Here is a 12,746-nt window from a genome sequence, read left to right as displayed (position 1 = left end):
GGCGTGTGCAGTATTAAAAAAAGCTGGGACCTTGTAGGAGCAGCAGTTCAACTGAGCGCCAGCTAGAGCAAACAGCGCGGCAAACAGCAAGGATTCACTGATGTCACGTCATATTGACCCTCCCCTTTTAAGAGGAAAGTGATTCTGACCCCCAAGTTTAGTGGCTTTGAGGTGGATGTGGCCACAAGTGGTTGCAGAAATATCAAAAACCTCAATAATAACCCATGTGCAACATTGTGCTATACCCTTTCAATTTTGGTACCACTGGTAGTGTCATCCTGCCAGAATGTCCTATAACCTATGCCCTTAGCAAAAAGAAACAATTCTCAAATGTGTAATACATGTTCGGCAGGCTGGCTGGTTGGCAGCTGGCTGACTGGTTGTCTCTATCCCTGTTTATCTGTCTGTCTGTATCTGTCTCTGTATCTCTTTCTGTCTCTGTCTATCTGTCTCTATCTCAAAGGTACACATACGTAAATACAATTATACATAGTGTAAATTACCTAGGAGAACCCAAAAAATCCAAAGTGCTATAATGTGCTTGTAGATAATATAATGCATAATAAACATGACTGGCAAGTAATATGCATTTTCAATTGTTCAAGAATCAGACGGGGACTCTGCATCACGTGTAATACCTGTTGGTTCATGAGCAACTCTGAGACAAGAGAGACAAGAAGACAGACACAAAGCCAGGCAGAAAGAGACACAGACACACACACACACACACACACACAACAGACAGAAAGACACACACACACAGGCAGTCAGAAAGAAACACACACAGGCAGGCAGAAAGAGAAACAGATATAGCTAGGCAGACAGACAAACAAAGCCAGGGTTCCATGCAGCAGTGCACGATCTTGTGTCATGCCACTGCTTACCCTGTCAGCAATTTAGTGACAGTCGTCTTAACATCATGCTTCAATTAGTTTCATATATACTCCAGCGTGTCTAAAACATTGTTGGGACCTATAAATACTTTGTATATATTCCTAGACAATAATAAATGACCAAGGCAGGTGTAAATGTTGACCTGTCAGTGTGTTTGTGACTATCTGAGTAGAATTTCAGTACCTAATATTAGTGCCAGAACAAAAAGTGGCTATGAAATCACAAGAACTACTATAAATTGTAATTATCAGAACATAAAAACTATACAAAATATAAAAACCAGAGAAAAAGGTATACTGGCAACACTTCTGCATGTGACAGGACTCCATGTTGCCGTCAGGTGAGCATCCAGCACCAACTTCAACGTCTCATATCTCAGTAAGTACTGGTCAAAAATTTCTTTTCTCTTATTACACACAGAAAATTGCCCTCTTTAATTTAAAAAAGAAAATCATTTTTTTTTTTTTTTTTCAAAATATTTGGAGCACTGGGCGAGCGAACGTAGATCTACGTTTCAAGAGTTAACGGGTTAAGGTTCTAATCCCTGGAAAACAAAATAATTATGGCACTTACAACCTCAATAATGTCGAGCTTAGTCTTGGTGTTCTGGTTAGCAAAAATTTAAAGTCAAGACAGCAGTGCATAAGTGTTAGTAATAAAGCTAATAGAATTAATTCTTGGCTCATGTCAAAAAATAACAGAATCCTAAAGATATACTTGAACTACATATATCATTGGTAAGGCCTTGATCAGATTAGGCTGCTCAGTTTAGGCATCCATATTGCAGAACAAACAAACTCATTGGAAAAGGTAAAGAGAATAATGACAAAGTTGGTCCCTTGTATCAGAAACTTTTTTTTTTACAAGGGCAAGCTGAAGGCAATGAATTTGCATTCTGGAAGGATACAATTAGGGGAGGGGAGGGGGGGGGGCTATGATTGACAAACAAATAGAAAACTAGAAAAAGGGATACAAATAAAATGCTGAAAAAACAGTGCCTTCAAAAATAATCCGGACCTTCCCTTTATTGTGAAAATCATTAAAAAGCAACAATATGAAGAGAACAAAAATTGTAATGCTTGATACTTACATTTATATTCCCTCATTAACCTTGATGACCATTTGAAGTTGTTTGGGCATGCTTTCACTCAGATTCCTTTAGTAATCAATGGATAATTGATTGATTCAAATGTTCTTGATCTACTGTTGCAGGCATAACATGGATGAAATGTGGTAGGATTCCATCTTCTTTTTCATGATATTTGAAGCATTCTCAATAGGACTGAGTTCTGAACTATTCCCTGGTCATTGTAAAAACCTCAATATCTTTCTCAGCAAGCCACTTGGTTACTTTCCTGGCCTTGTGACAGAGGGTGGTGTAAGTGTTGCAGCCTCCATTATGAATAGTATAAAACAGTCCAGATTCATATTACATACATACTATTTGATGTGGCTAGTAACCCCTTCTCCTATATATATTACTAAATGTACAAGGAGAAACTTTCATTTCTCCTTTTGTGCCACCCCGCCTCGGTGGGATACGGCCAGTGTGTTGAAAGAAGAAGACTATTTGTTTTCTGGATGTATCTGCCAACTGCTTTCAGTAACCTACCTCCTACACCATACACTTGCAACATCTGCTACACTGCCCCCCTATCCACCCTGTCAAAAGGCATATGACAGGGTGGATAGGGGGGCAATGTGGCAGATGTTGCAAGTGTATGGTGTAGGAGGTAGGTTACTGAAAGCAGTGAAGAGTTTTTACGAGGATAGTGAGGCTCAAGTTAGAGTATGTAGGAAAGAGGGAAATTATTTCCCAGTAAAAGTAGGCCTTAGACAAGGATGTGTGATGTCACCGTGGTTGTTTAATATATTTATAGATGGGGTTGTAAGAGAAGTAAATGCGAGGGTCTTGGCAAGAGGCGTGGAGTTAAAAGATAAAGAATCACACACAAAGTGGGAGTTGTCACAGCTGCTCTTTGCTGATGACACTGTGCTCTTGGGAGATTCTGAAGAGAAGTTGCAGAGATTGGTGGATGAATTTGGTAGGGTGTGCAAAAGAAGAAAATTAAAGGTGAATACAGGAAAGAGTAAGGTTATGAGGATAACAAAAAGATTAGGTGATGAAAGATTGAATATCAGATTGGAGGGAGAGAGTATGGAGGAGGTGAATGTATTCAGATATTTGGGAGTGGATGTGTCAGTGGATGGGTCTATGAAAGATGAGGTGAATCATAGAATTGATGAGGGGAAAAGAGTGAGTGGTGCACTTAGGAGTCTGTGGAGACAAAGAACTTTGTCCTTGGAGGCAAAGAGGGGAATGTATGAGAGTATAGTTTTACCAACACTCTTATATGGGTGTGAAGCATGGGTGATGAATATTGCAGCGAGGAGAAGGCTGGAGGCAGTGGAGATGTCATGTCTGAGGGCAATGTGTGGTGTGAATATAATGCAGAGAATTCGTAGTTTGGAAGTTAGGAGGAGGTGCGGGATTACCAAAACTGTTGTCCAGAGGGCTGAGGAAGGGTTGTTGAGGTGGCTCGGACATGTAGAGAGAATGGAGCGAAACAGAATGACTTCAAGAGTGTATCAGTCTGTAGTGGAAGGAAGGCGGGGTAGGGGTCGGCCTAGGAAAGGTTGGAGATAGGGGGTAAAGGAGGTTTTGTGTGCGAGGGGCTTGGACTTCCAGCAGGTATGCGTAAGCGTGTTTGATAGGAGTAAATGGAGACAAATGGTTTTTAATACTTGACGTGCTGTTGGAGTGTGAGCAAAGTAACATTTATGAAGGGGTTCAGGGAAACCGGCAGGCCGGACTTGAGTCCTAGAGATGGGAAGTACAGTGCCTGCACTCTGAAGGAGGGGTGTTAATGTTGCAGTTTAAAAACTGTAGTGTAAAGCACCCTTCTGGCAAGACAGTGATGGAGTGAATGATGGTGAAAGTTTTTCTTTTTCGGGCCACCCTGCCTTGGTGGGAATCGGCCAGTGTGATAAAAAAAAAAAAAAATCTGCCAACTCTGAGTTAATACAAGAGACTGCAGTATATATAACCTTGCCATTTACCTGCATACAGCAGTAAGATAAGGTGTTCTGTTGCACTGCTCTACCCCCAAAGTGCTCAGGATTTGGAGATGCATTTAGTGACATGTTATTTTGTGCCAAGTGGATAAATATGGATCGTTCAAAGATAGTGAAGAAAATACCCATATATTGGCTTGGAGACAAGAAAAAGTCATCAAAATAAACTTGCCCATTGTACTAGATGACCAAAGTCCATCATAATGGCATTACTTGCTGCCGCCTGTGTCATCCCACCAGATGTCGTTCCCATTCTGAAACAGGGTCATCAAAACAGGGTGAGGCATCCCTCCTCCATCAGCACGGATGACCCTGTACACACAATGAGCACAGTAAAGCATCCACAATCCGTCATGGTTTGGGGTTGCTTTAGTGGTTTACTTGATCATGGGGGTTTGTACTTCTTTTTCCAAAACATTACAACAAATGCCAACTGAACATTTTTTAAATTCATGGCTGCACCACCTTCATGCATGATAGTGCCCCCTGTTACAAGGCCAAAAAAGTAACCAAGTGGTTTGCTGATAAAAATAGTGAGGTTTTTACTTAAAATGCCTGGAATATCATGAAAAAGAATATGGAATCCTGCCACATTTCATCCATGTCATGCCTGTAGCAGTAGATCAAGGACATTTGGGTCAAAAAGTTATCCTATGATTACCCCAGAAATCTGAGTTAAAGCATGCCCAAATGGCTTCAAGGGGAGATAAAAATATTAGTGCAAGTACCAAGCACTGTATTACAGTTTTTGTTCTATAATGTCTATATTGTTTTTTAACAATTTTCTTAATAATAAAGGGGAGGTCCTGTTTATTTTTGTGGGCACTGTATCTAAGACATGGCTCACAGCAATGGATTCAAGTTGGACAAATTCTTATTCAGAAAGGATATAGGAAAGTACTGGTTTAGCAATAGAGTTGCAGAAGAGTGTAACAAACTCCCAAGTAGTGTTATTGAGGCAAGAACTTTAGGTACTACAGCTTTAAACAAAGGTTGAACAAGCAGGAGTAAGCTTGGTTTGGTGTGAATCAGACCAGCCTAGCATGGGCCAATAGGCCTACTGAAGTGCTTCACTTATTTTTGCACTCAGTAACCTACTTTTAATTGTCTAACATACTCTTTTGCACATAACACATTTAACAGATATAAGACTGCTCACCCGTGATGGGATCCCATACTTGTGAAATACATTTCCTTGTCTCAGAGTCTCTAGATGCAGTGACAATTTCATGTAAATAATGCTTTAAATACTGCTTACCTAGGTGGTTGCTTCTGCTGTGTAGACATCACTTTATTATTCAACTGGTCGTTACTTTTAAACAGTTCATCTTCACAGTAGATGCTATTGCTTGTCTTCTCTAGACCACTTTTTCTTAAATCACCTTTAATAGTACATTTCTTTGCTTGGTGCACTGGGCTGTTGGTTGATGCTTTAAAAAGTGATGGTCCATTTCCAAGGATTACAGTAGAGCCTTCACCCCAGTCATAATGCTCATAAGCACTAATGTTGCCGTTGCTTAGGTTTCCCTCGGTCAAATCAAAGTCATCCAAGCCAACGCGAGAACAGGAAATGTGATTTTCCCCCTTGCTGGCTAGTCTACTGCCATGACCAACACTGCCAGTATTGCTACCATTACTAGTATTACTGCTGGCACTGCAGGAGTTACGAGGCTTGGTCTTTCCATTGCTACCGGGTTGGCAGCGAGTCTTCTGTTCCGGACGGGATGTTGCTGGGCCAGGGGAGGGTGACTGTGGAGGATGGCTCGTTATGTTACTGTTGCTACTATTGCTGTTGCTACTGCTACTACGACTATTTACTGCTGGTCCACTTGTATTTAATTTACCTTCCTGTGCTGGGTTCTTACTTAGTACATCGGAATATGAAGGTTTATTAGTTTTTGTAGGTTGAGAGGTTGTCACCTGCACATTCCTGACATTAGTAGTGCACCGAGATGACAGTGTGGCCTCACTAGTTAATGGAGTTTTCATGCCTGTACTAACAGCAGCAGCCTGAGACACACATGGAGTTTTAGTCTGAGCAACTGTGAGATTGCTGCGAAATGGATCGAAAGGGCTAAACCAACTACCCAAAGAGGCAGTAAAATTTGAAAATTTTGCTGAAATATTGCTGACACTATCTCCATCCATTATTCTGTCATTTTCATGGGAATAAAAGCTGAACTCAGGATGAGGTACTGCAGAAGGTGTAAGACCCTGTGGATCTCCTTGAAGTGGCGGAGTTCCTGATGATACACTTGGCCCTCTTTGCACTTCCAAGTAAAAGGGCTGATCATGACCTCCAACCAACATACCATCCAAGGAGTCCATGCTCGAATCCATGAATCCATCCAGTCTACCATCATTATAATGATTTCCTTGAGCATGGTAATGGTTCAAACGAAGGCCTAAATCCGAAGATGACCTTAAAAGTGGACTGCGCCCTCCATCTACTTCTGAAAACAGGTCTTGGCTGACAGAGTAACTTCTTGCTCCTGACCCACTAAGTTGAGGAGGTGGAGGCAGTCCTCCCGAAGCACTTGTAGTAGAAGATTGTAAAGGAGTCATCTGAGGCCCCATGTTGTTGTGTGCAGATTGCATTGAGGGCACCTGTGACCCAAGACTGGTGTGATTTGGCTGCAATGAGGACATTTGTGATACAAGGCTAGTGTGTGAAGTTTGCAGAGGAGGCATTGGAGACCCTAAACTTGTAAGTGGTGTCTGTCCAGATGTTGTCCATGGAGGTGTGACAGAGGGAACAAATCCAGGTTGGTAATGATGGGAATCATGCTGGGGTGTAAAATCATTGGTCATACGTTCCAAAAGGTGACCAAGAGCTCCAGCAGCAGCAGCAGCACCAGACCCATCCCGCCATCGCTCCTCACTTCCTGGCATCATGCCACCTGCAAGAGTAAATATAAACTTATATGAGAAATATGTATTATACAGATTAAGTATAAACAAGTACATGATGTACAGATACTCCCCGACTTATGTCCGAATTCCGTTCCAACCAACCGGTCCGATCTCAAAATGGACAGATGTCGAAATTGTTAGCATGGCATGTAGAAGTCGTATACCCGTCCAGCGTTCTTTTAACCTAATAAATTTGTCATGATTATCTCTTTTTTTTTTATCAACCTGCCTTATTCCCTCAAGTTTCATTACAGAGAGATGGTGAGCACTGTTGCCAGATTTGGGTCACTATCATACACATGCAACTGTTAGCACTGGTGAACACATGGCCAAGGGTAATTTTTTCTTTTACATACGGTGGGAAGTAGCCGACGTGTTAAAAATAAATTTATTTTTCTAATTTAGCACACTTTTTTGGTTGTATATGCAGATGGACGTAAGCCACATAGGTCGGAAATCAGGAGGCTCTGTATTCTAATTACTGTACTTACAATATGGATATGCAGACATTATATACAACACAGCCCCAATTATTGATGGAAATAACTGGAAATATCTGAAAATAACAAGCTTCAAAATGTATTACAAATATATTTATATGCAGCTAGTTCTTCAATGGTGCACAGTTGCTCAACAGAACTTATTGCAAAGCATGGCTATGCGCAGTACCATACAGTATCTAAGGTGTTAGTGCTTGGGATGTTTTAAAATAACAAAAGAGAAACCATTTAAAATTTTATATATGTAAAAAATACATTCAGTACTATACATCAATACACAGCATCAAAGATGCAGTTTTATACAATACAAATGTTGCAAGACAGCAGCACTTCACTTTGAATAGTTACAGTACTTTAACCCTTAAATGGTCCAAACGTATATATACGTTTTTTCAACATCTGAAAGTATGTAAAAAAATGTAGATCTTTCTTGTTTTACATTTGAAAACGTGTAAAAAAACTTTTACCTACATTTTTTTTTTTTATATTTGAAAATATGTAAAAAAAAGGTAGATCTACTTTTGGAGCACTATGGATTTGAACGTCGATCTGTTTGGACCGTTTAAGGGTTAATTTAAATATTATGAAAATTGAACAGAATCATGAAATTTTTACCATAAGGAAAGTGAAATGGGTTTAATACGAAAATGATGTGCAGAAATCAGCAGCTGAAAGTTAAAATGTACAATAAATTGTATAGTACATATCAGTGGCGGCTTGTCCATAGGAGCTGCAGAGCTGCAGTCCCCCTAGATGCTCACTGCCAGATGTATGACTTCATGAACCTTATGCTAAAATAATTTGCAATTGACAAATATGTTACAGGAAAAATCTGTTGTATGTTATTTTCAATGTATTTAAAAGCGAATTTTTTATTTTTTTGTTGAAAGGAGATAAAAAATTATTAAAAATAGAAGTTTTGATGAGATAAAATAGTACATGTATAGGTATTCCTGGCGTTACGAGCCGCCACTAGTACATATACAAATAGCACACCCCAATTCATTATGCACTGCTCGCCTTTGCCCTGTGTATGGAACCATGAATATACCAAAATTTAAAATATAAAACAGCATTCAAAAGTCTTTCAAGTGCACTGTATAATCATATAAAACTAATAAATTCATGACTAAGGTCCTTGTATTGTACTGATAAAGCCACTAGCCAGCAAAATGTCTACAATGAAGATACCCAGATGTTGCACATGTGTCTAATTTTCATCACTAATAAATTCACTACTTAATATGGCAATACACAAGTTTAACAATATCAAATATTGGCAGCTGGAAGGCAAGAGTAGACTGATCACCTCCACTGTCTATGTTTGTAGTGCCATCTCATACTGTGTATGTCTGTAACAAAGAAATGGGGGAAAACACTAAAAAACTAGTGTATACAGTATAATACACTACAAGCCAAATTCTCCAATCCTCACTTCAGCTGTCACTCAAGAAAGACAATTAGCAGAAATATCTGAAAAGCCAAACTGTGGATGATCACTCAAATTTCCTCTTGAATGTACCTGAATGAATACCAGTAGCCATTAAACTATAGGCAATTTTATTGACAAGTTTTGTTAAAATGCTGGAACAAGTTACTGACCCTTTCACTGTTGGTCCCGTAATATTACGCCAAAATTCTAGAGGCTTCAGATCTTGCGAGAGAAAGCTGGTAGGCCAACATATGAGAGAATGGGTCTGAGTGGTCAGTGCGCGTGGTATAAAAAAAAAAAATCCTGCAGCACGCAGTGCATAATTAGAAAAAAACAAAAAACTCCATGTTTTTGGATTAAAACACCGACTTTGCGGTATATTTTCTCATGGTATTTATGGTTGTATTCTCATTTTCTTGGTCTCATTTGATAGAATGGAAGATATATTACAGAAATGGAGATGATGTTGAATGGTTTACAGAATAAAAGTACTTTGAAACTGAGCTCAAAATAGCAGAAATGTTTGATTTTCCAATGTTCAAGAGTAAACAAATCATACCATGCGTCCAATACACGTCAACTTGTGGGCCTAATATGCTTTCACAAATGTGCTGATATTATTTATACCCTTTTTACAATAATGCAGTAGTCTGCATAACAGGAAATCTTTTATTTTTTGTGTGAATAAAAATTCAAAATAGAAAGCAAGTGTAATAAAAGAGGGGCCTGGAGACATGACTACTGAACAGAGAAAATGCTATTTTAGTGCTAGGAATGTTTGCAATGTTAATTCTGAATCCTATTTTGAAAATGGCCTTACCTGAATTGTGTATGAAATTGGCCAAATTACCAATTTCTGATCACTTTACTGGGTAGTTGAAATCGGTAAATGGGCAGTTTCTCATACTCAATCGATAGAACAAATGAAGTTCTAGCAAAATAGTTACAAGTTTGATCAACTGGAACAATGGAATTGTCCGAAAATAGGGTTCAAAGTGGGCGAAATCGCCGATGCGTAAATATTGCCAAGACCGCTAACTTCACGACCGTGATAAGTTTTCCATGAAATTTCGTACTTTTGGTGTCATTACCATCAGAAAAAGATTCCCTATCATTTCATAAGAAATTTTTTTTTTTTTTTTTAAATTCAACACAGAGCAAGTTCGTGAGCAGGAGTCTCAACAGTGAAAGGGTTAAGGAAAAATGGGTAAAAAACTGGAGGAATAACCTACTAACTGGTCAACAATTCAACTATCACTCTAGAAATTCCTGTACATACCAAACATGGCAGTTACATGGAACAACGTTATTGGGGCCAGGGGTCCCTCGTGTAGTTCTACGTCATAAGCTCAGCTCACTTAGATAAGTTGTGAACGGTATAGTTTGGCCTAGGGTGTCCCGTCGCTCAATTGCTAGTGCACTCACCTCACACACTGAGGTCCATGGTTCAATCCCCAGTACAGGTGGAAACATTAGGACATGTTTCCTTAAGACATCTGCTGTCCATGTTCACCTAGCAGTAAAATAGGTACCTGGGTATTAGTCAACTGGTGCAGGTCACATCCTGGGGATGTAATTGACCTAATTTGCCTGAAATGCTCTTCATAAGAAGAGGCTTTGTATATAGTAATATGTCAAGTGATGTCTGCTAGGCCTGCATACTACATTGTATATGTACTTGTAGAAATAAAGATTATTATTATAATTACAGATATGAGAGAATGGCTTGGTAGGCAATGCTCTCGTCTCACATTGAGTGTCCATGGTTCAATACCAGACAAGGTGGAAATGTTGGGCATATTTCCTTACACCTGCTGCCCCTCTTCACCTAGCAGTAAATAGGTACCTGGGTGTTAGTCGACTTGTGAATCACATCCTGGATGACAAGACTGAAGGACCACAATGGAAATTAAAACAAGACAGTTCTTGATGATTCACCGACTTTCTTGGGTTATCCTGGGTGGCTAACCCACTGGGTATAAAAACTCCGAACAGGTCTTGACCCTCCATCACTATCCTGAATTCACAACTCCAATCACCCCTGAATGGTCTCATCATCGTTATGCATGAATGACAACTACATCATCCTTTTGGCATATGCCAGATCCTCCATCACCCTCCTGTGTGGATGACCCCTCCATCATGCTCCTGATTGCCTGGATGACCCCGTCCACCTTCCTTGAAAATTGAAATGAAAATTGTATTTCCCTGCAAAGCTTACAATGTGTGGTTTACATATTATAGGATATTAATTACAAGCTTGAATTATCTCATTATCCTTTTGATTGGATGGATGACCCTACCATCCTTAATGCCACACGGACGACCCCTTCTATCACCCTCCATTCTGCTTGGACGACCCCTCAACTTTCTTCCATTCCTTCTCGGATGCCCCTCCTGACGGCATGGAAGTCTCCCCCCCCCCCCTCAAAAATCCCTCCTGACGGCGTGGATTTCACCCCTCCCTCCCTAATCCTCCTAAGGTAAACCCCCTCCATTACCCTTCCAAACTCCTTCCCCAACCCCTCCATTATCCTCCATCTACATAACATGCCCTCCTTCCCCTCCATCTCACTCCAGTGACAACAAAAACAATCCAGGGACCCCCCTCCCCATACACCTCCTGGAAGGACAGGTCATGCCCTGGCCATATTTCGCCCCTGCCTACGACAGGAGCGCCTCGCCTGTGCCTCCTGCCCCTGGCACCCGTCTACCCCGTCACCTACCTCGGGATATACCTGCACCAGACGGGTATTGAGACGCATAGTAGCCAGGGAACAGTGCAGGTGGTGCTCCAGTGCTCGCCAGTAGGTACTCCTGACGTACCACAAACACACAAGTTCTCTGTAGATGGCACCGCTGGTGCTCCCCGCCAAGGTTTGAATGTTCCTCCCCTTAATTATACACCTAAGTCCCCCCCCCACCAACCATTAAGTACGTTTACTTAGGTACAGGTGTACATAAGTACATTTAGTGAATATTAAAATGGTAAAAAATACCGATAGGTTGTTAGGTAAGACAGAGCTACAGATGTCCCTCTTAACATAATGATAAATGGATCACCTATCACAAAACTAACAGAGGGAAAATTCTTAGGAATCCACCTTGATAATAGACTCAAATTTCATACACATATACATCAAATTTCTAAGAAAATTTCCAAGACTGTAGGCATACTATCGAAGATACGGTACTATGTTCCACAGTCAGCCCTCCTGGCCCTATATCACTCTCTTATTTACCCCTATCTCACCTATGGAATTTGTGCATGGGGCTCAACAACAATTAACCATCTCAGACCACTAATTACCCAACAAAAGGCTGCAGTTAGAATGATAACAAATTCTCACTACAGGCAGCACACTCCACCAATATTCAATACACTAAACCTATTCACCATACAAAACATCCATACTTATTACTGCACCTATTACATACATAGAACACTTAACTCTGATATTAACCCTCCCCTCAAACATCTCCTTGCCAACCTCAACAGAACACATGACCATAACACAAGGCACAGATCACTCTTTGATGTTCCTCGTGTCCATCTCACACTATGCAAAAACTCAATGCACATAAAAGGCCCTAAAATCTGGAATTCATTACCTGTAAATATAAAAGAAACACAACCTGTTTATAAATTCAAGTCTCTTCTCAAAGATTACTTACTCACCCAAAACCAAATAAATACTGAATAACTGAACATTATAAATTGTATATCTTAAATGTTTCTCACAATTATATCACATAAATGTTAAACCTAAAACCCAATCTAACTTTATTATTTTTTAAATACACTACCTAACAGAATCACTACCTAACTGAATGCAACCATATGACCTGTCTTTGTAATACTCACTTGTGCTTTATAGTTATCTGTTTACATTAATGTTTTATCACTGATTTCATCATTGCTTAGTAGCAGC

The 12,746-nt window shown here is 40.1% G+C and overlaps 1 protein-coding gene across 2 annotated transcripts in view; it reads right to left on the bottom strand.

Annotated features, from left to right (window-relative positions):
- Positions 1–11,693, bottom strand: part of LOC128688394 (uncharacterized) — a 65,064-nt gene extending 53,371 nt beyond the window's left edge. The window contains exons 1-2 of one of the 2 annotated variants that reach the window (XM_053776247.2): positions 11,541–11,693; positions 5,228–6,869 (exon numbers count right to left, since the gene is read on the bottom strand). In XM_053776247.2, the coding sequence (XP_053632222.2) occupies positions 5,228–6,864 (1,637 nt within the window). In that variant the 5' untranslated portion in view covers positions 6,865–6,869; positions 11,541–11,693. The remainder of the gene's footprint in view (positions 1–5,227; positions 6,870–11,540) is intronic. The other variant, XM_053776248.2, reaches the window with a different exon arrangement.
- Positions 11,694–12,746: the final 1,053 nt, after the last annotated feature.

The sequence above is a fragment of the Cherax quadricarinatus genome, chromosome 19, assembly GCF_038502225.1.
Source record: "Cherax quadricarinatus isolate ZL_2023a chromosome 19, ASM3850222v1, whole genome shotgun sequence".
Lineage (NCBI taxonomy): Eukaryota > Metazoa > Arthropoda > Malacostraca > Decapoda > Parastacidae > Cherax > Cherax quadricarinatus.
This window is presented reverse-complemented; position numbering and strand designations above follow the sequence as displayed.